Here is a 22558-nt window from a genome sequence, read left to right as displayed (position 1 = left end):
AAAAAAAGTGAGCCTTGCCCCTCTAGTTCAGACCATGCACCCAAATGAAATCTAAATAGGAAAGGTTAAGTAAAACCATCCAGAAGACAAGGTGGGAGGGCACCTAAGTGCATCAGGCGGGCAGATCTTTCTCAGACAGGACATTAACTACAAATGACTGAGAAACTGTATTTCATTAAAAGTAAGAACTCTAGCAGGGAGAGAACAGCTCAGTGGTAGAGCACGTGCTTAGCAAGCATGAGGTCCTGGGTTCAATCCCCAGTACCTCCATTAAAAGGAAAAACAAAACAAAACTAAGAGCTCAGGCCTCCTGGGACCGGAGGGGCAGGAGGGAGGGTGGGTGTCTTGGGCCTGCCTGGCCTCACCAGTGTCTCCCACCCTCCAGGGACGAGCCCCCGGGGACGACTGCTGTGATGACAAGGCAGCCGGGAAGTGCTGTGACCGCTGCCCTGAGGGTGAGTGGGGGACGGGGGTGGGGGGGATGAGGAGGGATTTTTGTCAAGGTACAACGCTCCCGGGAGACTGGGGAGTGGGAAGCACCAGAGCCAAGGTCTCCGTTGTCCCTGGCTACAGGTTTCTGAAGGCCATCCCTTTGTGAGGTTTAATTGATGACAAGCTGCCTCTTAGGGAGCACACTGTATAGACACTGGTCCGCGGCCTTCACGGGCATTGCGCCATCTCGGGTCCTCCCGGTGACCCCTCCTCATTGCCGTTTTGCAGATAAGGCTCCCAAGGGAGCTGCAGGGCTAACCAACTTGCCCAGGGTCACCGGACTGGGAAATGGTGGAGCCAGCTGGGGCCGGAGCCCAGGGTTCCATGACCCCAGAGCCTGGGCTAACGGCACCCCGACCACCCCTCATTTCCTGCCCTGTTTGAGCTGTCTGGATGATCGCGCTCTCAGGGACCAGTCTCCCTGCCCAGAGCTCACCTCCTGGAAGGCTCGCCCACCACCGGCACCTGACTAGATGCAGGACACCGTCAGGAGGCCCTGGAACAGGGATGAGCCTTGCTCTCCCCACTGGGCAGATGGATGTACAGCTAACTGCACTCTCCCCTCCCGGCTCCTCCTCCCTCCTCTGCCTGCCCCTCCCATCCCCCTTCCCATTCTTTCTGCCACTCATCCATCTCCCCACCCCTCCCAACCCCCTTTCCTCCACTCTGCCACCCACATCCATCCAATAAGTGTTCATTGCTTGTTCTTATAGTGAGGTCACTTGCCACCTTTCCAGCTTTTTCTCCCTGGGCCTTTCTGCAGGAACTGCTATGCTTGGTGTCCTCTGAGCCTAGTCATGCTGTCATGCTCTGGGCCTTTTCACGTGCCTGTCCGCACCTGGGATGCCCTCCTCCACCATCTCCAATCCTGCTGTAATCCTGACACCCCTTCCTCCACGCAGTCTTCCCTCACCAGCGCAGGGCTGTGTGGCTGGCCGCACACCGCATCTCCGCAGGCCAGCAGCTGTCAGGGTTTCCAAGTGGTGTGGCCCGCAGGGCCCTGTGATTTTCCATAGCACCCACAATCCCAGCCGCAGGGAGGAAGACAGACGCTTCCTTCCCGTGTCCCCTGGCCTCCCTGACACCAGCCTGTGGGGCTTTGATGGGGAGTGGCTGGGGAGAGAGAGAGAGAGAGAGACAGCCCAGTCCTTCCACTCAGATGCGGTGACTTGGGAAGAGGGGGCTCCCTCCCCCCACGTTCCCTTTCCAAGGCCAGGTGACCGGGGGTGGCTGAGCACCTCAGGCTGATGTGGTGGGCGGGGCATTTTGCTGGAGTTTTATTGACACTGTGCTTCCGGGCATGCAAGAGAGGAAAAACCAAAAACCCACAAAAACCCCTTCCTCGGTCTCTCGGGGAAATTTCTGACATTTTCCTGCCATCAGCACTCAGCTGTGTGGCAGGGTTTGCAGGGGGGCAGGTTGGCGGAGGGAGGAAACTGGGAGACCTTTGAAACTGAGAAATTTCTATGTCATCGAATCCCTCCTCCCACCAGGCCTGTAACGCCCTTTCTAGCATCCTCGACAACGGATCCCCAGCTCTCTGCTTACACACCCCCAGTGATGGGGGGCTCACTGCTTAACAGTAGCAACGATTATCACTGGGGCAGCACATACCTCACCAGCCTGTACCCGTCCTACTGTTTGATCCCTGATAAGGAACTAAAAGAGGAAACTTGGACATGGCAGGGTTCAGGGATTTGCCCTTGGTCACAGGCTAGTATGCGGCTCAGGCGCAGCTCAGGCACGGCTGTCTAACTCAGAATCCTGAGCCGTCCTTCTTATTTGGTACCACCCCCTAGCATTGCGTTTGGGGAGGCAGCAGAACCAGAATCTATCAGTGAAGAGCCCCTGAGGGGGTTACAACCCCCTTCCTCTCCTGCACCTTGCTTCCTGGCTCACCCAGACTCACTCCCCGTAGGAGGGGTCTCCCGTGCAGGCATGGGGGCGACAATGTGGAGCCAGGTCTGGTGTTAGGTGGAGAGCATGGTTTATTTGGGGCCAGGCGAGTGTCCCTCATCTGGGAACTGAGGGTTTCCCAAGGGCTGTGAGCAGGAAAGGGTAGGAGGGGGCCTTCCCAGCCCTCCTCACTCTGGCCAAGCTTGGCTGGCCCCCAGTTCCCTCCCCACCTGCACTTCTGTGTCAGGGCAACAGCGAGAACCCTTGGCCAACATCATTCAGCCCCAATTCCAAAGCACAAGAAGACAGCATCTGATGGCTCAGATGAGTCCGGACGTCCACCTCTACTCTGGTTCCCCAAGGCGAGGACTGCGCTAGACCACTGCTAGCAGGGAGGGGTGAGGGGGCAGTTCTCCAAGAAGCACTGCCAGCGGGATGAAAAGCCCTTCAGAAATACGTCTGCTGTGACAGGCAGTTTGGCATCAGGGAGGGTGCTGCTGGGAGCCGTGGGAACATGCTCCTGGGGGACCTGACCTTGTTGGAACACTCAGGGGGGACTTCCTAGAGGGGATGGCCTCCTGGGGGAGTCCTGAGGATGAGCAGGAGTTGACCAGGCCGGGGTCAGGAGAGGGTGTACTCTCGCCAGCGGACACAGGATATGCCAAGGCCTAGAATGGGCAAGGATGGGCCTTCAGGAACAGGGAGGGGCTTCATTTGGCAGAAGCTCAGGGCGTGAAGAAGGGCAGGGGGACAGGGGAGGATGGAGGGCTGGTGGCCCAGACAGCGAGGAGCAGTTCTCTGTGTGGGAGTTTCTTGGGCCAAAGCAGCTGGGGCCTGGTGGCCCGGGGCTGAGCCAGAGGTGAGGGGCGGTAACAGGAATGTTAGGACAAACTTTGGGAACATCTGGAGTCAGAAAGGCACTGATCAGAGACTGGGAGGAGCAGGACAGAGGGACCCTTGGGAACCAATTCTAGGAATCACAACACCCGAGGCTTTCGTAAGCATTTGTCTTCTAATTCTGAAAGTGATGCTCAGGAGAGAAGACTGATGCGGAAAATGGGAAAAGAAGAAAATAGCAATGAATAAACATGCATAATTCTTTTGCTCCCTCTGCTCCAGTGCCCGTGATCATGACCTTTCTGTTCTCTGCACAAGCCACACCCATTCCTCCCTCAGGGCCTTTTCATGGCAGTTCCCTCTGCCTGCAATGCTCTCCCCAACCCCATCACTGGAAACCCATTTGCTAATTTCTTTCTTTCCTCGCCATCTCTCTTCCCCAGTCTAGGATGTCAGCTTCATGGGAGCAGGGACCTCACCTTCAGTCTCTAAATCAGTGGCAGGCATGAAGGTGGTGGTCAGTAAAGGGGGAGTTGAATGAAAAAAGGACCCCAGCCTCAAGTGAGTCACTCTGAACCGGTGAATGTGATTTCTGCAGCAGAGGGCCTCTAAAGTTCACCCCAGAACAGCCCCTGGTGCTGAGAGGTGGTTGTTAAGGGACCCAGAGAGGAGATCTGGATGGGGTCACATGATCGGGAAAGTTCCACGAGGTATTTCAGCCTGACCTGGCTGGGCACGAAGGGTTCCCAGTGGGTGGAAAGGGGATGGAAGGGGCATCTCAGCCTGCGCTGACAACATCTGTATTCATTTCCTGGGCTGAGGTTAACAAAGTACCACAGACCCCCCTGGAGGCTCCAGGGAAGGTTCTGGCCTCTCTCCCAGCTTCTGGTGGTTCCTTGGCTTGTGGCCACAGGACTGCACCTCCCTGTGTGCATGCCTGTCTCTGTTTCCAAATTTCCCCCCTTTTACTAAGGACACCAGTCCTGCTGGATGAGGTCCCACCCTAACAACTTCATTTTAACTTGATTACCTCTGTAAAGACTCTGTCTTCCAAGAAGGTCACATTCTGAGATACTGGGGGTTAGGACTGCAGCACATCCTTTTTTGGGGGGGGGTTGCAGATAATTTAACCTATAACAACACTGCAGGACATCCGAGGAGTGCTAGAGAAAAGACGGAGAGGCCCGGCTTGGCTGGAGCACGGAGTACACGAAGTGAGTGATGTACCGTAACGCCAGACCAGGAGTCTGCAGAGCGAGGCCTGGGAGTGCCTGGCTGAGGAGTCTGCATTGATTCTGTTGTCAGAACGTGTCTTTTTTTTTTTTTTAACTGAAGTATAGTCAGTTACAATGTGTCAGTTTCTGGTGTACAGCATAATGTTTCAGTCATACATACAAATACGTATGTTCATTTTCATATCCTTTTTTATTATAGGTTACTACCAGATATTGAATATAGTTCCCTGTGCTCTACAGAAGAAACCTGTACATCTATTTTATCTATAGTAGTTAGTATCTGCAAATCTCGAACTCCCAGTTTATCACGTCCCACCCCCTTTCCCCCTGGTAACTGTAAGTTTGTTTTCTATATCTGTGAGTCTGTTTCTGTTTTGTAAATAAGTTCATTTGTGTCTTTTTTTTTTTTACATTCCACATATGAGTGATATCATATGGTATTTTCCTTTCTCTTTCTGGCTTACTTCACTTAGAATGATGATTTCCAAGTCCATCCATGTTGCTGCAAATGCCTTTATTTTATTCTTTTTTATGGCTGAGTAGTATTCCATTGTATAAATATACCACAACTTCTTTATCCAGTTGTCTGTTGATGGACATTGTTTGCATGTGTCAGAACATGTCTTGATCAAATATGCACCAGGCCCTGTGATACAGGAATGATTAGTAAGCAGAAAGGAAAAGCTCTGTCCTTGAGGAGCTGACACTCCAGTAGGAAGTCTGGACCCTACGACAATTCATCTCTGAAATAAATATAAAATGACAACAGAGTTAGGCGTAAGAGGGCAAGGTACGTGGGTCTTTTCCAATTTATAACAGGGGTGAGTGGGAGTTTACTAGGGGAAAGGGGAGGAGACCAGTCCTGGCAGAAGAATAGCTTGTGCAAAGGCCCTGGGGCAGAAGGGAGCACAGCTTCTTTGGGGGATAGGGAGACTCCAGCATGGCTAGACATTAGAGGGCAAGGGGGATATGGGTGGGAAGGACCTCATTAACCATGGCAAGGACCTAGGCCTCTATGGTGAGAGCCATGAGAAGTCTTTGAAAGTTTTAGGCAAGGAGTGATGGGCCACAGACTTACCTCTGAAAGCCCACTGGGGAGCTACTGGAATTTACTGAGCTAGAGGGTGCCAGCCATCAAGCTAGTACTTTTGAGAGGTACTTGCATGTTATTCTAGAGCAGGAGCTCTTACCTGGGGATCCACTGACTCCCAAGGGTCCATGAGTAGATTTCAGGGGAGCTGTGAACCTGACTGCATTCACTTATCTTCATTAGCCTCTAACAAAATTTCCCTTTATGAGTCCCTTCCATTATGAAGACAACAAAGCACAGTCGTAATAGTAGCACCTGCAGCTTTTCTGTCAGTAGAAATCGGATCTCTTATGTTACAACTGCTTCAGGTACCATAAGATGTTGTTGGCGCTCGTCACTACTTTGAAACTCCGGTAGCTGTTAGATCTTATTTAATGAGTTTACAAAGAATCACCTGTACTACTATATCTAAAATTATTTTGTTGAAAGCTTTGATAACTGTATTCCAACATAGCTGGGCCCCTTCATAATCCAATGTGTTTTATTTTATGCACCTAAAAACATGTTTCTGAGCAGGGTCCACAGGCTTCCCCAGAATGACTAGGGGGCACAAGAAATGTTGAAAAGCTCTGGTCTAGATTCTTTTGGTTGTAACGAACAGCAGCCTAACTCACTCAGGCCCCAACAAGGCAAAAGAGAATTATTTGGCTCCGTAACAGAGCAGTCCATGGATCCATAAATCCAGGTTTGAATGATGACCTCAGGAATCCATTTCTCTCTGTCCGTGGACTCTCCTCACCTCTGTGTTGACTCCTTATGAGGCAGACCCTGCCCATGCCCCAGCAGCCTTGGGCTTAAACTGCCTTTCAACCCTGGAATCCAAGAGTAAAGAGAGGGTCTCTTTCCTGGTAGCTCTTGTGGACCCCTCGGAGATGGGGCTCACTGGCTAGCATGGGTCACGTGCCTGTCCTGAATCAATTATATTGGCGGGAGGAATGGGGTATTCTGATTGGCCTGTCTGGGTGACGTGCATATCCTGGAAGCAAGCTCTGGGAGGTGTGGGGCTAAACATCGCGGGATGGAATGGAGTGGGGCAGGGGCACATCCTTGGGGACATCCAGGACACCCCCTCCCCTTTTGCCCCATGCAGTCAGTGTCAACGTCAGGCGTCTCCTGTCCCTGTACAGTGGGGGTGAGGGACTGCTGGGTGATTCGTGTGCCTCTCAGTCAGGCTGGATTAGGTGCCTTATGGTCAAGGGACTCATGTCTCCCCTGTTCTTGCAGTGAAAACAGGACTCCTGCCAGGAGTGATACCCAGTGCCCAGCCAGCGCATGCTGTTTGCCCTGGGGTTCCTGCCACACTTTGTACATATTTACAATCCCTTTCATCCTTTCAACAACCCTAGGAGGTGAATCTTATTATTAACTTAATATTTATCCATTTGTTACCCAAAAAACTGGATTCGCCTCTCGGTGGGTGTTGAGCCAAAAGACACAGGCAAGCCAAAGACAGGGAGAAGAAAGGATTTATCACGTGCAGCAAAGAAGGAGAGCTCCAGGGATCCCTCCCAAAGCAGTGTCTCCCTGAACAGCAAACTGGGGAAGGTTTACGCTAAGGATGCGTGCGTATTCATGAAGGAGCTTGAGCAGAGGTGCATTCCGCACAGAGTTGGGGCCAAGACAGACAGAGCCTTGCAGGTGACTGAAGTGTCAGAAGACGTCAACGCTGTCATCCCTTAGGGCAGCTGGCGGGTGAGCGCTTCAGGCTAATCTCTACCATTGAAACAGAACTGGGAGTTTACAGCGGATGCATTTTCTTTGCTATTGTTACTTCTCTTGCCTGAGAGCCCCAGTTTGTTCTTTTGTTCCCTTAAGATCATTATTACTGAGAGCTGTTCAAGGGCAAACATTGTGGCCAGGCTTAGATCACAAAATGGTTTAGGCTAAAGTGACTTCTCTATGTCAAGAAAGCCAAGCCTGGTTCTCTTTTCCCAGGGACCTCCTACCCTATCTGCTTATACAATTATTGGTGGGTTTTTAAAATTATTGTTACTCCATGAGGCTACTGTAGCTTGCCCAAGGCCACGCAGATGGCGAGTGGCAGCCCTGGAATCCCAGGTCCTGCTCTGCTCCCAGACTCTGCTGCTCCTCCTGCCCGCCAGGTGGCCTCAGGCAAGGCCTGCCCTCTTGGGCATCAGCACCTCCATCACAACACAAGAGTTGGACCGGCCTGTTTGGGGGTTTAGGAGGGAGGCTGGGAAGGGCTTCAGGGATGAGAGTTGTTGGGGTGGCTGGAGGCGAGGTCTTTGCCAAGGTGGCCTGGTCTGCAGCTTCTCTGTTTCTTTCCCCAGGGGTTTCCCCGAAGCAGCGATGCCCTCAAGGATCCTCCAAATGCTGGAAGCAGTGTGAGTCCGACTACTACCTGGACCAGAACTGCCGCTGCACGGCCTGCGTGAGCTGTGCGGGAGGTAAGGGCCATGCCTCTCCTCCTGGGGGGTGGGGGAGGGAGGTGGCGGGGAGGCAGTGACTCCGGAAAGTGGGGAGCATCAGTGCCTGTGCTCTGTACTCTGAATCAGCCCCCGGGTGCCTTGGTTTACCCTTCTGGATTTGTGAATTGGTATCAGCCATGATCTTTCACATCCATAATTTTTAGGGAGACAGTTTTCCTCAAGGGAGGGACTCAACTTTTGTTTATTTCTTCATTTATTTTTAAATAATTTTATTCTTTTGTTGTTGTTGTTAATGTAAGTACTAGGGATTGAACCCAGGTCCTTGCGCATACAAAGCACACACTCTGCCACTGAGCTATACTCCACCCCCCACCCCCTGACTCTTAGGGAGGTTAAGGGCTTTTCCAAAGTTATGACATTCTGGTAAGTGGCAGCCCTGGAGTTTGAGCAGCTGGTTGGACACCGAGACCTGTGTTCTTTCCCACAGACCACAGTGCTTCCAGAAGAACGCTTTCAATGAGAGTTTTAATTGTCAGTTTCTTATTATGGGTAGTGAGTGAGGTTTGTGTGTGTCTCATGTTTGTTGGGTTTTTTGGGGGTGGGGTGGGAAAATTTGTTGGGATTCCTTGTGATCTAATAAATGTTCATACTTTTTAGCATGTTTAGTATGTTTGGGGAAAAAATGTGTTCTGTTTGTCACATACAAAATTCCATCTGTGCTTGTGAGATCAAGTTAATTAATTTAAATAATATGCATCCTTGTTTATTTTGGTCACCTTCACAAAGGCAGGTTTTTGAGATGGATGGGTTAAAAATGACCTCCCAATACACTTGTTTTTCAGCAGGTTTTCTTTGTGTTCAAACTATTTTTGCTCTATATATGTCAAAACCCTGTTATTAGGTACCATGTTTGTGAGTATTGTGTTATTGTGGAGAGTTGGACCTTTTCTCAACATGAAGTGTACCTCCTTGTTCCTTATGTTTGCCTTAATTCCATTTTTGTTTGGTATTAATGTTGCCATTCTTCTTTGTTTATGTTAGCATTTCTCTGGTATCTCTTTAAATTTTTAAAACTAACGATTGCATTTTATTAAATGAAAGTTCTATGCGTCCAGCACAAAAATTCCAGCAATACGGAAGTGTGAGGAGGAAAGCCAGCCCTGCCCCTTCCCCATCAGTGATGACGGACACTTCTCTGTCCCTTTACACAGAGAGAAGAGTAGGTAGGTTAGTAGCCAGGCGGACTGTACGCACGTAGAAAGAAGGAATCTTTAAGAGAATGGGAGCATATTATTTATGGCATTAAAACAATTACATTTAATTTCATTCAACTGTATCGGAGGAAGAAGAAATCACAGTGAGGAAATCAAACTATCACGAGACAGTCGTTCCTAGAAAAAACGCCTCTAAAATTAAGAAAAGAGGTTATGAAAACCAATAGGCAGTTAGGAATCATTGAAGGAATGACTGTCTCTTGTGTCTAAAACTCATTCTCCCTGTTTCAATTTTGGGGTGATAGAGGGCAGACTGACACCCCAGAAGGAAAAATGAAGTGCTCGCCTTGCCGGCCTCCCTGGCTTCTTCCTGAATTTTCTTGCTTACATTCTCCCTTCATCACAGCCTAGGATGCTTCTGTCCTTTTCTGGAGCCCTACATCCCCCGGCGGGTCAGCTCTGCTTTGCTATTTAAGTGTGCTCGTCGTGCACTACGGGTCCATTTCCCACAGCTTCTTTGTTCCCCAGTTTTTCATTTTGATGGCCCACTTTGTTGGTTAAGTCTCACTGTCGCGTGGACTTTTCAGGAAGGACTCCTCTTCATACCTTCCTTGCCTTCTTTCGTGTTTGAGATTATTGGAATGACAGCTTGGGCAGCCGTAATATTATTCCTGGGACATATTTTCTTTAGGACTCAGTAGGCATAGGCACACTGTCCTCTTGGGATGAACACGGCTGCAGAGGGGTCTGCAGTCAGCCTCTCTCTCCTCCTTGGTAAGTGTCTGCAAGAATCACTCTCTCTTTATCCGTAAAGATCAGAAACTTAGCCAGCACATGCCTTGATATTCACTGTTTGAAAACAATTCCTCCCGGTACCTGGTATGTCTTTTCTATCTGCAGGGTTATTTCCTCCTTCATTTCAGGGGAATTCACGTGGGCTTTTATCTCTGCTAAACAGATACATGTCAATAGCAACTTGATGGACTCCAATTATCCTTATGCTTGACTGTGTCTGCCTGTCCTCCTGGTCTACCATTTCCATTAACTGCATTGCTATCTTGCACTCATGGGGTATCTTCTCAATCTTTTCTCCGTGCCATTCACTCAGTTTTCTGTCTAGAGTCTTCTGTATCTTGTGACTCAGGGGTGGCAGGGCCCCAGGCCCCAGTAGTTGACTTTCTGGATTTCTAATGATGAGGCTGTGAATCTCAGTTTTTTTATTTTTTCCTTTTGCTCTGCAGTCTTCCTTCTTAGCTCATCCTTTTAAAAAACCATCTTTGAGCTCTTCCTTTATTGAATTTATCATCTTATTAGGTCCCTCGTGCTTAGGCACACGCTCTACCACTTGAGCATAGTGTGAGGCACGCCTGGGATTGCTCGTTTGCTGTAGGTTGGGTTTTTGTTGTTGCAAACTCTATTCCTACCTTTTCTAGATCTTTCTGTTTTTCTTGTCTCCCCTCCTGCCACCCTTCCATCTTTCCTGCTATGGTGTGTTGGCACACTTGCCTTGGTCTGTTTTTAATTCTTGTTCAAGCTTAGCCAGAGCTTTAGCTGGAGAGTGTTACTTTAAAAAAAAAAGTAATAAACCATATATAACATAGAATTTATTATTTTAACCATTTAAAAATGTACTGTTCAGCGGCATGAAGTGCCCTCATATTTGGGGCAACCATCACCATCATCCAGTTCCAGAACTTTTTTGTTTTCCCCAGTGGAAACTCTGTCCCCATTAAACACCAGCTCTCCATCACCCCCCACCCTCCATCCCAAGCCTTTGACAACTACCAGGCTACTCTCTGTCTCTATGAGTTTGACTACCCTGGGAAGTTCATAGAAGTGGAATCATGCAATATTTATTCTTTCGTGACTTAACCTCACTTACCATAACATCTTCAAGGTGCATCCATGTTGTAGCTTGTGTCAAAATTTCCTTCCTTCTTTTTCTTTTTAAATCTTATTTATTTGTTTTTTTGGGGGGGTGGTTATTTATTTATCTATTTATTTTTAGAGGAGGTACTGGGAGTGAACCCAGGACCTCGTGCTTAGGCACACGCTCTACCACTTGAGCTGTACCCCCACCACCCCCACTTCTTAAGTCTGTGTAATATTCCATTGGTTGGATCGACCACATTTTTGAGGGGGCAGGTAATTAGGTTTGTTTGTTTGTTTGTTTGTTTATCTTAACGGAGGTACTGGGGATTGAACCCAGGACCCTGTGCGTGCTAAACATACACTCTGCCACTGAGCTACACCCTCTCCCGGATCTGCCACACTTTGTTTATCTATTCATGTCCATGGACACTGGGGTTGTTTCCACCTTTTTGCTATTCTGACTATTGTTGCTGTGGACACAGTTGTACAAATATCTGTTTAAGCCCTTGCTCTTAATTCTTTTGGGTGCAACCACGACCGCTATCTAATTCCAGAACATTTCTGCCTTCCCCCAAAGAAGCCCCTTATAATAACTATGAATGGAATGTAAACTTTAATAATTATGAATCACTACGTTGCACACCTGAAACTTATATAATACTGTACGTCAACTATACCTCAATAAAAAAAACAAAAGAAATCTCTTACCTCCCAATCCTTCTCTCCTGCCATCCCCTGACAACCACTAATCTACTTTCCGTCTCTACGTATTTGCATACTTTGTATATTTCCTATAAATGGAATCATACAGTATGTGGCTTTTAGTGTCTGACCTCTTTTACTTTGCACAGTGTTTTCAAGGTTCATCCGTGTCAGAGCATGTACCAGTACTTCATTCCTTTTTATGGCTGAATAATATTGCATTCTATGGATATAACACATTTTGTTTATCCGTTTATCAGTTGATGGACATTTGGGTTGCTTCTACTCTTTGGCTATTGTGAATAATGCTGGTATGAACATTTGTGTACAAGTTTTTGTGTGAACGTATGTTTTCAGTTGTCCTGGGTATGGACCTGGGAGTGGCATTGCTGGATCATATAGTAAATCTATGTTTAACTGTTTGAGGAGCTGCCACATTGCCTTCTGCAGCTCTGAGCTATTTTATATTCCCACTAGCATTCTATGAGGATCCCAGTTTCTCCGCCTCCTCGTCAACACTTGTCATTGTCTGCTTTTTGATTCTATCCATCTTATTGGGTACAGAGTGTCTGTCATTGTGGTTTGGATTTGATGACTAATGGATGGATCTGATGACTGGTGATGTTGAACATCTTTTCATGTGCTTATTGGCCATTTGTATACCTTCTCTGGAGAAAAGTCTTCTCAAATCCTTTGCCCATTAAAAAAAAAAAACCTGGACATTTTTTAGTGCAGTTTTCGATTTATAAAACAATTGAGCAGAAAGTACAGAGATTTCCCATACACCCTCTCTCCTCCACTAGTCCCCTTTAACATCTTGCACTAGAGTGGTACATTGTTACAGGTGGTGACCAATATTGCTACATTATTGTTGAAACTAAAATTCATAGTTTACTTTAAGGTTCACTCTTGCTGTTGTACATTCTGTGGGTTTTGGCAAATGTATAATGACATGTGTCCATCATTATAGTATCTTACAATGTGTTTTCACTGCCCTAAAAATCCTCTGTGCTCGGCCCAGTCATCCTCCCCTCCCTCACCCCCCACCAAATTCTGGCAACCACTGTTCGCTTTACTGTCTCTGTGATTTTGCCTTTTCCTGAATGGCAAGTAGTTGGAATGCATGCCAGCTGCCCTGCCCTGCCCAGTGGAAGGCCACAGCAGCATCCTTCCTCACGTGCTGGACTGTCCCTGGGGGTTTTCTGTGTCCCTTCCCTCGCCCTCCCTCTGTCCCCGGTGACCCTTCTCCGTGTCCCTTAGGTGACCTCGTGGAGAAGAAGCCGTGCTCATGGAACTCCTCCCGCGTCTGCGAGTGCCGGGCGGGCATGTTCTGTGAGACATTAGTCATCAACTCCTGCGCCCGCTGCTTCCCGCACTCCGTCTGCCCAGCAGGCATGGTTGTCAAGGTCCAGGGTGAGTATCGTCTCCCTCAATCCAGGACTGCGATCTGCACTGATGCTGCCCCACCCCACCCCAGACCTCCAAATGACTCCTCCCACCCCCTCCTTCCTGTTGAAGATCATACCTCCTATCCCCATGATGTGGTGCGTGGATGCACCCAGAGGACCCTGCTGCCTCTCCCCTGCACCTTGTGTCCTGGACTCAGAAAGGCCCCCATGGCCTGAGGCGCCAGCCTGGCTGGAGGAGGTCTTGGTTTGGTTTGAAGTTTAGGGCAGACGTTTTCTGATAAACAAGAAGGAAACCTCAAGTTTCTGTCCTGGGAGAGTTTCCTGGAAGATTAGGGCTGGTTTTCCCCATTTCACAATCAAGTCATTGGAGTTAGAGGTTCCAAGAGATTGGGCACCAGGCTTAAGACTGAGAAATGGGTTTCTTTCCCAATTTGCTGTGTGACCTCAGGCAACTTCCTTGCCTTCTCTGGGCTTCTAATGTTCTGACAGTACAAGGAGGCCTGTGATCAGAGTAGAGATAAGGGCCACAGATCCTGTGTGGGTGGCATCAAGAGAGTGCCTTTTAGAACGGAGGCATGGGGAATGGGTGGGCTTTGGACCACAGCCCAGAAGAGGGGCCACAGCGACACAGAGGGCTTGGAATGAGAGGGAGCCGTGTATGCTGGGGAGAATGGTGCCCACATGGAGCCTGTGACCCCTCCCCAACCTGATCCTTTTCCAAAGCCCCCCTCCCCCGCGCCCTCCCCACCATCACGTTCCTTCCCTCCCTCCCCTCCCCCAGCCCATAGATTTTGCCCCCCAATTCTTTTTCCTGTTCCCCACCCCTAATTCCTCCTCTCAGAGCCACCTTTGCAAAACCAAGTCTGATGGTTTGTGTGTTTCTTTCTCTCACACACGTACCAGCTAAAACACTTGATATCTTCTCATTACTCTGATGATAAGGACCAGATCCTTTGGCAAAAGAGAACAGGACTTTTAGGGGCCTTTTTTTTTTTGGTCTGTGTGCCCTTTGGCATTTCTAGGTGGCTGGCTCATTGGGCTTCCAGGTCCGGGAAATATGAAACAAGGAGAAGATGCAGGGGACCCACCACCCCACCATGTCATTCCTGGGTCCCAAGGCCCCTCACTGACCTGCCTTCCCCCTCCAACTTTCTGAGTCTTCTCTGCTTTACATTCACATCCAGGGCTTTTAGCTGTACTTGGTGGGAGGAATGGGGAAAATGGCACCCATTTCTATCTTCCCAGAAGCAGAGTCTCGAGGACGTGATCCTGGACATGACTCTACGTGGGTGGCCCCTCCTTCTTCCAGCCCCAGCCTTCAGCACCAGCCTCTCACTTTCTGTCTCCCCTCTGGTCCACTCTTCTTTCTGTTCCAAGGATGCCCCATGCTTGTCCCTCTACCAGGCCTTCGCACAGGCTGTTCCCTCTCTCTGGAACACCCTTCCCTCCCCATGCACTTCGTCAACTTCTACTCAGCCTTCAGCTTTCCATCCAAACAATGCCTCCTGACCTCTCACGGGTCACATCTCCTTATCCCAGGGCATCCTTTCCAGCTGCAATATGAACACTTGTGTCTGTCTTGGTGTGATCAGTGCTCCCTCACTCCCTCCCTCCCGAGGCTGTAGCTCCGTGAAGGCCAGGACCACCCCCTTGTACTCACTGTTATCTCCCCGCTGCCTGATCAAATGCCAGGTGCCCAATCTGCTGTTCGTTGATGTTTGCTGAATGATGTGACAGGGAAATCAGATGTGGGGCTGGGTGGGTTTCAAATCTGGCCAGATTCTCCCTAGCCATGCAGAGTGCTCCGCGAAGGGGCACTCAGAAGCCCACCACCCACAAGCCGGGGCAGGTGGTGGAGTGGAAGACACTCTGGACTGGGCATCCGATACCTGGGATTTTGTGCAGCCTCGTATCTGTGGGGCATGTTCCCACCCCTCTCCGGTTTTCAGTCTCTGCAGCTGCAAAATGTGGAGGTGTGACTGGAAGGCCTTGTAGGGGGCGCCTTTCCAGCTCAGGAACTCTTGCATCTCCACGAAAGATAGGCTTGAGTTCTGTTGCTCCAGCTGGTGAATCAGCTCCTCCTGGCAAGGCTCTCTCGGAGGTGTTCCTGTATCTGCCACATGGTGGCGCCAGAGGCCTCTCGTCCAGCTGCCCAAGGCTGTACCACTGGCCACATGTGGCCATCAAACACTTAAAATGTGGCCAGTCACACTGAGATGTGCAGTCAGTATAGAATATGCACTGGATTTCAAATATTTAGTATAAAAAAAGAATGTAAAACATCTCATTAGTTTTTTTCATTAATTATTTTTCATATTGACTACCTGCTGGCCTAGTATTTTAGATAGATGGGGTTAAAGAAATGTATTGTTTAAATTAATTTCACTTGTTTCTTTTTACTTTTAAAAATGTGGCTACTAGAACATTTAAAATGACATGTGTGATTCTCACCATGTTTTATTGGACTGCACTTTTTTAGGAGTGCTTCAACCTCTGGCTGCCAAACCCTGATTAACTTCTAGATTCCTCTGTGGGCTCTCCCACCTGGCAACTCTCTGGGCCTCAGTCTCTCTGGCTGTCAAATGGAAAGTAGTTTTCACCTTGGCTCAAGCTTATCTCTAAACCTTACGCTAAGACCTCGCATGGGCTTTCTCCCCTGAAAATCTCCAGACTCCAGAAGACTGAATTAGCCCCATTTTACAAGTGAGGAAATTGAGGTTCAGAGATGGCAGGTAATTGCTCAAGACCACAGAGCAGAGAATATCCGGTCCAGAGTTGGAACCTTATGCCCAGGTCTTGGCACCCCACCGCACTGCGGATATGTAAGTCTGCATTGCTCATATCCACCTCCACCAAAACCTTCAAACTCAAGTCTGCTTGATTAAAAGCTGTATGTGTTTTCTTCTCCACTTTGCTTCCACCCAATATTCTTCAGAACTCTTTGGCTTGTGAGTTACAAAATTTTGGGCTCATGTGGCTGAAAAGTCTGAGGATAGCTTTGTGGAGCTTCAGGCATGGCTGGATCTAGGAGCTCTGCCTTTTCCCATCTCTCATCTCTACTCCCTGATGTGTTGGTTTGTCTGTAAGATACCTACCAGCAGCTCCAGGCTTGCTTGCTACCCAACCCCAGTGGAAAGACAGCTTCTCCTTCTAACATTCTCAACCACCAAAACAAAACCTTGAAATTGCTTCTCACAGGCATGGTTTGGGTCATATGCCCACCCCTGAATGAGTCCATAGCGGCCAGAGGAATGGGATGGATTGATTGGTCCAGTCTGGTCCCGTGGCTACTTGTGGAAGTGGTGGTGGGGGGGTCAGAAAGTCCCAGCCCCTCCCCTCAGTAATTCTCCAGGGAAAATCAGAACGGATGCTGGGCACGCACAAACACCAGAAGGCCACTTTGTTTTCCTGGGATGTGGTGCTAAAAGTTCTATTCCTGGAGTCTCTGGACTCCTCAGTACCAAGTCTGAAGGCACTGTCGTCTTCCTACAGGCACAGCACAGAGGGATACTGTCTGTGAGCTGCCTTCCCTGGGGGCCAGCCCTGACTGCAGCACCAGCCCACACGGCTGCCCGGGACCCGTCAGGTGACTCTCGGCCCCCTCCCATCTAGCTGACCCTAGGGTGGGGCTGTCCCATCCCACAGGATGTCCGAGGCACTGTTGGGCTGGGGGTGTGGGTGGGGTTCAGCCCAGGGGGTCAGGACTCCGGGGTGCCTCTCTGCTAAGCTCACGAGTCCTTTGAGGCCCTACTGTGTGCCCAACATGAGCACATGGGAGACCCAGAAGGCCTAGAAAATACAGGAGCTGATGGTGGGCCTGCCAGAGGCTGTGGGCAGAAGGTCCGGGGACCCCTTCTCTACAGAAATGGTTATCCCTGAGCAGAGACTCCCCTCGCCCCATTGGGAGAATTGCCAGTCCCATCTCTGACTTCCTTCCCAGCCGCACCACCCACCAGGCCAAGCCCACATTGACCTCCCCAGCAAGCTCTGATACCAGGACCACACTTCTTGGAGGAGGCACCCCCATCGCCCCAGAAGATGCATCTGAAATGACTCCCAGCTCTCCCTCCACCGTGGGGAAGCTCAATCCAGATGGAGGTAATTTATCCAGAGAAGCTGTGGGCTGTCTCCCAGGGCAACAGTGTCTGATGGGCGGGCGACTGTGTGGCGATCTGGACAGGTGGGCACTGAGCTGTGGTCTTCCCTGGCACGGATAGAAGAGGGTTTCAAGGTCTTCTGGAGCTGAGGGCTTCGAGGACCAGAGTAGATCATGGAAGAACTCATTTGTTTCATTTTTTGAGTGCCCCTTCGGAGCCAGACGCTGAGGTAAGTGCTAGGCTGTGCTGGTCTTGCCGCGGAGCTGGCCAGCCTCTGTAGGTGTCATCTTGATGCCCCGCTGGTTCCTATGGCGACGGATTGGGGTCCTCGGTTCACTCCTGTTTATTACCGAATAGCCTTCCATTATCTAGGAATACCTCAGTTTGTTTATCCAAATAGTTTTTGGATGTTTGGGTTGTTTCTACTTTTCGGCTATAACGAAGAATGAAAAACATTTGTGTGAATGTATGTTTTCATTTCTCTTTTTTAAAAAATATTGATCTGTAAGACTTCTTATAATTCTGGGTTTGAGCCCTTTGTCCTATAGTCATGTTTAAAAGATCTCCCACCCTGCGGCTCGCCTTCTCACCCTCTTTCCGGTGTCTTTTAATGAAGAGATGTTCTTCAGTGTCATTGAAAGGACCCGTCTTTTCCTTTATGACTCGTGCTCTTTGTGTTCTGCTTTGTAAGTCTCTTCCTCCACTGGACTCTCAGTGACGTCCTGCATTTATTTTTGTTTTGCCTTTGTTTAAAGTGTCCACATGGATATCCCATGGAAACACCACTCACCAAATAAATTGTCCTTGCCCCACTGTTTTGCAAGCCATCTTTTTTGTAAATCAAGGGTCCATATGTGTAGGGATATGACTCCGGACTCTCTAGTCTATTCCATTGATCTGGTTGTGTATTCTGTGTCAGTATCATACTCTCTGAATCACTACAGTTTTTCAGTAAGTCTTGATGGATGCTTGAGCAACTTCTCCGACTTTGATCTTCAACAATGTATTGGCTATTATGGGTAATTTGGATATCCACATGAATTTTAGAATCAGCCTTTCAAATTTCACAAAATAGCTCATTTTGACTGGGATTGCATTGAATCTGTAGACCAGTTTGGAGAAAATCCACGTCTTTGCAGTATTGAGTATATGGCAGAGCCCTACATTTATTTAGGCCTTCTTTCTTTCATTATTTATTTAAAAAATTTTTTGGGGGGGGAGTTTATTTATTTATCTTTGGAGGAAGTACAGGGGATTGAACCCAGGACCTTGTGTATGCCAGGCATGAGCTCTACCACTTGAGCTATACCCTCCCCCCTATTTAGGCCTTCTTTAAATTCTCCCAATACTGTTTTATTGTGTAGAGATATTTACAACTTTTTGTTAGATTTCTAAGTATTTGGTATTTCTGATGATGATGTGAATTATATATTTTCCAATATTTTATGTTCTAAGTCTTTGTTGTTGGTATTATTTTGAACATGTGAAATGCCAACATTTGACTGTTTCTGACTGGTCAAAACAGCAACTTCATGTGGTTCAATGCAAATATATAGACATTCAATTGATTTGATGTTGTAACATTATATCCACCTACCTTGCTCAACTCATTTATTCGTTCTGATACTGTATCTGCAGACTCTTCAGATGGTCTGTGCACTCAGTGATATCATCTGTCCATAACAGCTTCATAGCTTCCTTTCTAAACCTTACCACCTTTATTTGTTTTTCTTGCCATATTGCATTGCCTACCATCCCTGGGACCAAACTGAAGAGATGTTGTGATAGGCACCACTGCCTTGTTGCTGAACGCAAAGGGAAAGTGGCTACCAAAGTTTTGAGCAGGGTAGTGACAGAGCAGTGAGACTGGGGAGAGGACTCTGGCAGAGTGGAGATACCTGATTGTGTGGGGAGCCCTTAGGAGGCAGTTAGCGCTCTTCTCCTGTGTGGCCTTAGACACATACCTTCCCTCTCTGAGCCTCAGGACTCCCTCTGAAGGACTGAGTGACATGTGCAGAGGTTGGGAGCCGGCTGCGGAGCTGGAGGCTTCAGCAGTAGGGGTGGGGTGGGGGTGAGGCCTCTGCCAAGGTGGCCTGGCCTGGAGCTTCTCTGCTTCTTTTTCCAGGGCTGAGCCTGCAGCAGCCGTGCCCTCAGGGGTCCGCCGACTGCAGGAAGCCATGTGAACCCAACTACTACCTGGACAGGGATGGCCGCTGCACGGCCTGTGTGAGCTGTTCAGGAGGTAAGGACCTTGTCTTTCCTCTGGGGTCCCCTTCCACAGAGTAAGGCCAGGTCTTAGAGGAGAGGCCGAGAGTCTGGGGTTGGGACCCCTGAGTTTGGTCTTGAATGCTCAGAACCTCGGGAGACTCGTTCACCTCGCTGGTGTTTTTAAGCTGTCAGTTTCTCTTGACTCCCAGTCCTGATTGTGGGTTTTGATGGCCATGACCCCTTTTCAGAGAGCTTCTGTTCACTGTCCTTCCTGCAAGGAAACACTTGTCAATGAACAGTCACTGACCTGTTTCAGGCTTGTCTCATTATTGTTTGTAACTATCCTGTGACACATGGATCATGATTGTCCCCATTTTACAGAAGAGGAAACTGGGGCTCTGGTAAGTCAGGGGACTTCCAAGGGCCACAAGCCCTCAGGAGTGGCAGAGCCGGGATTTGAACTTGGGCATCTGCCAGCAGGTTCTGGGCTCATCATTCCGCTATGCTGCCTCTTAGATCGCCTTTGGACAAGCACTTAGCGGGTGACTGCTGTGTGCAGACAGCTCCCCACGGCCACCAACTGCCCTGTGACGTCCACAAAGTTGCTGGCATCCCAGCCCACTCACCATGGCCACCACCACTGTGGGGAGACGTGATTCTGTCTCTGCAGCAATGTGGACTAGAGTCAGGGGAGGCCAAGTGGAGGAAAGGATACTTAGTTCATGGTCACTGGGGTCACAGTTCTGGTTACTAAGGCCACTAGCGAATGTTCTCAAAGCTGAGTGGCAAAAGGCAAACCATTCATTGTGCTCATGGAATCTGTGGGTCAGAATTCAGACCCGGCCCTGCGGGGACAGCTGGTCTCTGTTCCACGATGTCGGGATCTCGGCTGGAAAACTTGAAGGCTGGAGCTGGAACCATCTGATGGCTTTTTCATTCACGGGTCTGGGGTCAGTGGGGCTGCGGGCTGGGCCCTCACTTCCTCTCCGCGTGGGCCTCTACATGGCCTTCTTTGGGCTTCTTCAAGTCGTGTATGTTGGATCCCCAGTTTGAGTTGGGCTGTGGGTGGGGATCGGAAGCCACGTCTGTTTTCTGACCTCGGAATTCGCATGGCATAACTTCCGCTACATTCCGCCTGTGGAGGTTGTCACAGACCCCGCTTGTCATGAGAGGAAACAGAGCTGGAAGAGCTCCTGAAAGAGCTGGCGGGGCCACAGATATCGCTGTGGCCGTTTTGGGAAAAATATAATCTGTCACAGCCACTGTGTCAGATGGAGAAGCAAAAGATGGCTCAGGGCCCAAGAATTCCTTCACCCAGCATCACTGAAGCCCTGCCAGGCTGTGGAGCAGAGCCCAGGTGCCTGGGTTCAAGTCTCAGTTCTACTGCCTGGGAGCTTATAAACGCAAGCCAATTTCTTAACCTCTCAGTGCCTCAGTTTCCTCATCTATAAAATGGGCATAATAACAGAACTCTCTCAGAGAATCGTTCTGGGAGTTAAATAGGTTAAACTAGGTTAGTCTGGATGGTGCGCCAAGAACACTGCCTCGCACACACTCGGTTATATTAACATAAGATTATAATTAATAGAGAAGCTCTCACTTACCACTGAGCTCACTCTTGCCCCCTGCACAGATTCTCCGAGTCCTCCCCAGCCCCCACTCTCTCTGGGGGTTGTGGGAAGAGACTGCAGGCCCTCATCTTTCTTACGTGAGGTCTCAAAGTAAACGCTGTGAGAAATGTTCTTATTGAGTGAGTCACAGTTGTCTAATCTACTGAGTAATTCTATTTTCACCCATCAAAAGAGGATGCAAAATATACAATTTATGTTTTTGATTTGGGGAAAAAAACCCTTTTCATCATTGGAAATTTCAAACATATTCAGAAGTGAAGAGAATCAGGACAGGTTATGGATATGGCCTCTCACTTTTAAAGAACGATCAAGTCATGGCCAGTCTCGGTTCATCTTCGCTCGTGCTGACTCACCCTTGTCCTCTGGGTTCTTTCCTTCATTTAACATTATTTTATTTTGAGGGGGTTATTTTCTTTTAATACCTTTACTGAGATATAGTTGACAGACACTAAAATGCACATGTTCGAAGTGTGCAGTTTGAGAAAAGTTTTGACGTATGGATGCAGCTGTGAAACCATCACCACAGTCAAAATAATGAACTGTCCATCACCCGCAAGTTTCCTCGTGTTCCTTACCAGCCCTCCCATCCCCAGACCATCATTCTGCTTTCTGTCTTTATGGAATAGTTCAAATTTTCTAGTTTTTCTCTGTAAATGGAACCATAGAATATATACTCCTTTTTTGTCCACCTTCTTTTATTTAGCCGAGTTATTTTGGGCATCAAAAGATCTGCTTAACAGATCCGATGAGTTTTTGCTCCTGAGCAAATACTTTTCTGCCCTCCTGGGGCTTCTCTGGACCCCCTGCCCTCTCCATCGCAATCCTTCCTCAGGACCTTTCTCTGTGTCCCTCAGATGACCTCGTGGAGAAGATACCTTGCACGTGGAACTCCTCCCGTGTCTGCGAGTGTCGACCTGGCATGTTCTGTGTCACATCAGCCACCAACTCTTGTGCCCGCTGCGTCGCCCGTCCCATCTGCCCACCAGGGATGGTCGCCAAACTCCAGGGTAAGCTGTTCACACCTCGTACCAAGGGGCCGAGTCCTGTGTCCCTACAGCTGTGCCTCTCCCTAGCCCCAGCTGGACAAATGACCTTCAGCCCCAGCTGTTAACTAGGTCAGGCTGGGGCTTTGGTTTATCTTTGAATAGTTAGATCCAGTGAGTGGGATACAATTCAAACCTGGCATTTTGCTAAGAGTTTCTGATGATTATTTTTAAATTTTTAGTTAAAAATTTTTTATTCTTTTTGAAATCGTTGGGCTGGTAAAACCTTGACTTGTTTGCAAGGCTGTTTTATTGGCTCAAGATAGATCAATATAAAGTTTATGAAGAAGCTTCTGATTCAAGTGGTGGACATTCGCCAGAGTGCAGAAAAGTATAAATGCTTGACAGTGGAAAAAGAAACAAACAAAATTCATCAGCAGATATGAGATTTCAACATATTTCTGTAAAGTAGAAAACAGATGGAAGGCTGGTAGCAAATGAA

The 22558-nt window shown here is 48.8% G+C and overlaps 1 protein-coding gene and 1 non-coding gene across 2 annotated transcripts in view; one reads left to right on the top strand and one right to left on the bottom strand.

The window, feature by feature from the left end:
• The first annotated feature begins 417 nt into the window (after window positions 1–417).
• TNFRSF8 (TNF receptor superfamily member 8) overlaps window positions 418–22558 on the top strand; it is a 49902-nt gene continuing 27761 nt past the window's right edge. The window contains exons 1-7 of the mRNA XM_031464081.2: window positions 418–455; window positions 7842–7958; window positions 12989–13141; window positions 16630–16723; window positions 17078–17235; window positions 19360–19476; window positions 21928–22080. Of these exons, the coding sequence (XP_031319941.2) occupies window positions 13054–13141; window positions 16630–16723; window positions 17078–17235; window positions 19360–19476; window positions 21928–22080 (610 nt within the window). The 5' untranslated portion in view covers window positions 418–455; window positions 7842–7958; window positions 12989–13053. The remainder of the gene's footprint in view (window positions 456–7841; window positions 7959–12988; window positions 13142–16629; window positions 16724–17077; window positions 17236–19359; window positions 19477–21927; window positions 22081–22558) is intronic.
• On the bottom strand, window positions 8234–8306 carry TRNAT-UGU (transfer RNA threonine (anticodon UGU)). Its single transcript has one exon. It is a non-coding gene; the product is annotated as a tRNA-Thr (tRNA).

This window comes from Camelus dromedarius, chromosome 14, assembly GCF_036321535.1.
Source record: "Camelus dromedarius isolate mCamDro1 chromosome 14, mCamDro1.pat, whole genome shotgun sequence".
Taxonomy (NCBI): domain Eukaryota; kingdom Metazoa; phylum Chordata; class Mammalia; order Artiodactyla; family Camelidae; genus Camelus; species Camelus dromedarius.
The sequence above is the reverse complement of the archived record's forward strand: the minus strand, read 5'-3'. Positions and strand labels throughout refer to the sequence as shown.